The 2392-nt window shown below is 38.6% G+C and overlaps 1 protein-coding gene across 1 annotated transcript; it reads left to right on the top strand.

Annotated features, from left to right (window-relative positions):
• Positions 1-115: 115 nt before the first annotated feature.
• LOC122342398 (deleted in malignant brain tumors 1 protein-like) lies at positions 116-2355 on the top strand. The gene is made up of 6 exons (XM_043236169.1): positions 116-151; positions 373-509; positions 619-942; positions 1130-1435; positions 1521-1820; positions 1998-2355. The coding sequence occupies exons 2-6, from the start codon at positions 476-478 to the stop codon at positions 2309-2311; spliced, it is 1278 nt and encodes a 425-aa protein (XP_043092104.1). The 5' UTR covers positions 116-151; positions 373-475; the 3' UTR covers positions 2312-2355.
• The last annotated feature ends 37 nt before the right edge of the window (positions 2356-2392 follow it).

The raw sequence follows: 2392 nt of genomic DNA, 5'->3' as shown, positions 1-2392 counted from the left end.
CCCTTTAAACAAATGACATTCTGCAGAATTTCTCTTAAGAAAGTACGAATGGGATATTTGCATGTTGTTCACGTTAAAAATAGTACTGTTAATGTGTGCAGTACAGTAGAATCCAGGAAAACATGTCAGATGTTACAGCTTGACCATCCAGGTATTACCTTAAAACATTAACATATAAATATAATGAATATTTTTGTAATAAGTATTGTTAAGTTGAGATTATAGGAGGTGTGTTTAAATATTACTTACATAAAACTTCACACTAAAAATCCATGACAGTTTTTTAAGCTTACCGCTTATAANTTAAATTCTCCATTTTTCATGTTTTTACTCATTGAATTGGCTTTAAAATGTATGCACTTTTCTTTATAGCAGAAGCCACAAGATGAAGCTAAAATGCTTTGTGTGAAAATTCAATAAACCGACAATAAACCGAGGAGTATTTCATATCCAATATCATACGAAATATCACAATATGTTGTGGTCCGTTCAACTCTTTCTGCTTTTTGGTAAGGACATTAAAACAATGACACAAAACTTTGTTGTGTATCTCTTGTAGCAATATCTTTTGAAGTAAGGGCTCATATAAAAATGAATGTGGTGGTCTAACATGTACAGGCTCCATAACTGTCACCAGTGGAATCAGATTGGTCAATGGAGACTCTTGTTCTGGACGAGTGGAGGTTCTTCATGACGGTCAGTGGGGAACCGTGTGTGATGATGACTGGGATCTAACAGACGCTGCAGTGGTGTGTAGAGAGATGGGCTGTGGGAACGCTATAGAGGCAAAGAGTGCTGCTTATTTTGGACAAGGATCAGGACCAATATTGTTAGATGATGTAAATTGCGCTGGCACTGAATCCTCACTGATGAACTGCAGGACAAATGGATGGGGCATCAATGACTGTGGACATCATGAAGATGCTGGAGTCATCTGCAACAGTGAGTCAAAACAATCATAGAACTGAACTATTGTTTTAATATTGCGCATTTTCTTTTTATGGAATGTGCTGAATGGAAGAATTGAAAGAATTCCAAATGCCATGCCCTTTCCCCGCAAAAATAAATAGATTGTAAAGTACATAAATAAAAAAAAACATTGTTTTTATATTATTTGTGTGAACAACAGCTGTTCGGTTGGTGAATGGCATCAACTCTTGTTCTGGACGAGTGGAGGTTCTTCACAATGGAATATGGGGAACAGTGTGTGATGACGGCTGGGATCTAACAGACGCTGCAGTGGTGTGTAGAGAGACGGGCTGTGGAGATGTGATCGAGGCCAAGAGTCAAGCTTATTTTGGACCAGGATCAGGACAGATATGGATGGATGATGTACTATGTACTGGAAATGAATTTACTCTGAAAAGCTGTTCTTCAAATGCATGGGGAATACACAACTGTAACCATCAAGAAGATGCTGGAGTCATCTGTCTGAGTGAGTCAAAAATATTCAGATATTTCATTAATAAATATTGTTTCAAAATAAACGCAGTAGAACTGACATTATGGGTGGATGACAGCTGTCAGGTTGGTGAATGGAGATGACAAGTGTTCTGGACGAGTGGAGGTTCTCCGTGGAGATCAGTGGGGAACAGTGTGTGATGATGGCTGGGATCTAACAGACGCTGCAGTGGTGTGTAGAGAACTGGGCTGTGGGAAGGTGATCGAAGCTAAGATTGAAGCTTTTTTTGGACAAGGAACGGGACCAATGTGGATGGATGATGTAAATTGTGCTGGCACTGAATCCTCACTGATGAACTGCAGGACGAGCGGAATAAATGACTGCAGCCATTTTGAAGATGCTGGAGTCATCTGCAGCTGTGAGTCAGTTGACAGATGAAATATTCTACATTTCTAGAAGAAATACTAGGAATATCTTTCAAATGTCATATATCACTGTCCCTTTTCAATTACAAGATACAATAAAGTGTATAAACATATTGGGGATAAACATACAACAATAACTTGTGTCTTTCTATTATTTGTGTGGATATTAGCTGTCAGGTTAGTGAATGGCAATGACATTTGTTCTGGACGAGTGGAGGTTCTTCATAATGGAACATGGGGAACCGTGTGTGATGACGGCTGGGATCTAACAGACGCTGCAGTGGTGTGTAGAGAGACGGGATGTGGAGATGCTACAGAGGCAAAGAGCGCTGCTTATTTTGGACCAGGATCAGGACAGATATGGATGGATGATGTACAGTGTATAGGAAATGAATCCAAACTGAAAAACTGTTCTTCAAACGGATGGGGAATAAACAACTGTAGCCATCAACAAGATGCTGGAGTCACTTGTAAAAGTAATTAAGATGATACTTTTATACCTAAAATAATTATTAAAAAACATTTAATTTCAGCTGGAATGTATTATATTTGAATTTCAGTCACA

The sequence above is a fragment of the Puntigrus tetrazona genome, chromosome 4, assembly GCF_018831695.1.
Source record: "Puntigrus tetrazona isolate hp1 chromosome 4, ASM1883169v1, whole genome shotgun sequence".
Lineage (NCBI taxonomy): Eukaryota > Metazoa > Chordata > Actinopteri > Cypriniformes > Cyprinidae > Puntigrus > Puntigrus tetrazona.
Note: the sequence above shows the minus strand (reverse complement) of the source record. Positions and strands in the feature narration are given on the sequence as shown.

Coding starts and splice junctions, on each gene's coding strand:
- LOC122342398 (XM_043236169.1), top strand. CDS start 476: ATGTTGTGGTCCGTTCAACTCTTTCTGCTTTTTG. Junction 1,436..1,520: donor TGCTGGAGTCATCTGTCTGA/GTGAGTCAAAAA, acceptor GGTGGATGACAG/CTGTCAGGTTGGTGAATGGA. Junction 1,821..1,997: donor TGCTGGAGTCATCTGCAGCT/GTGAGTCAGTTG, acceptor TGTGGATATTAG/CTGTCAGGTTAGTGAATGGC.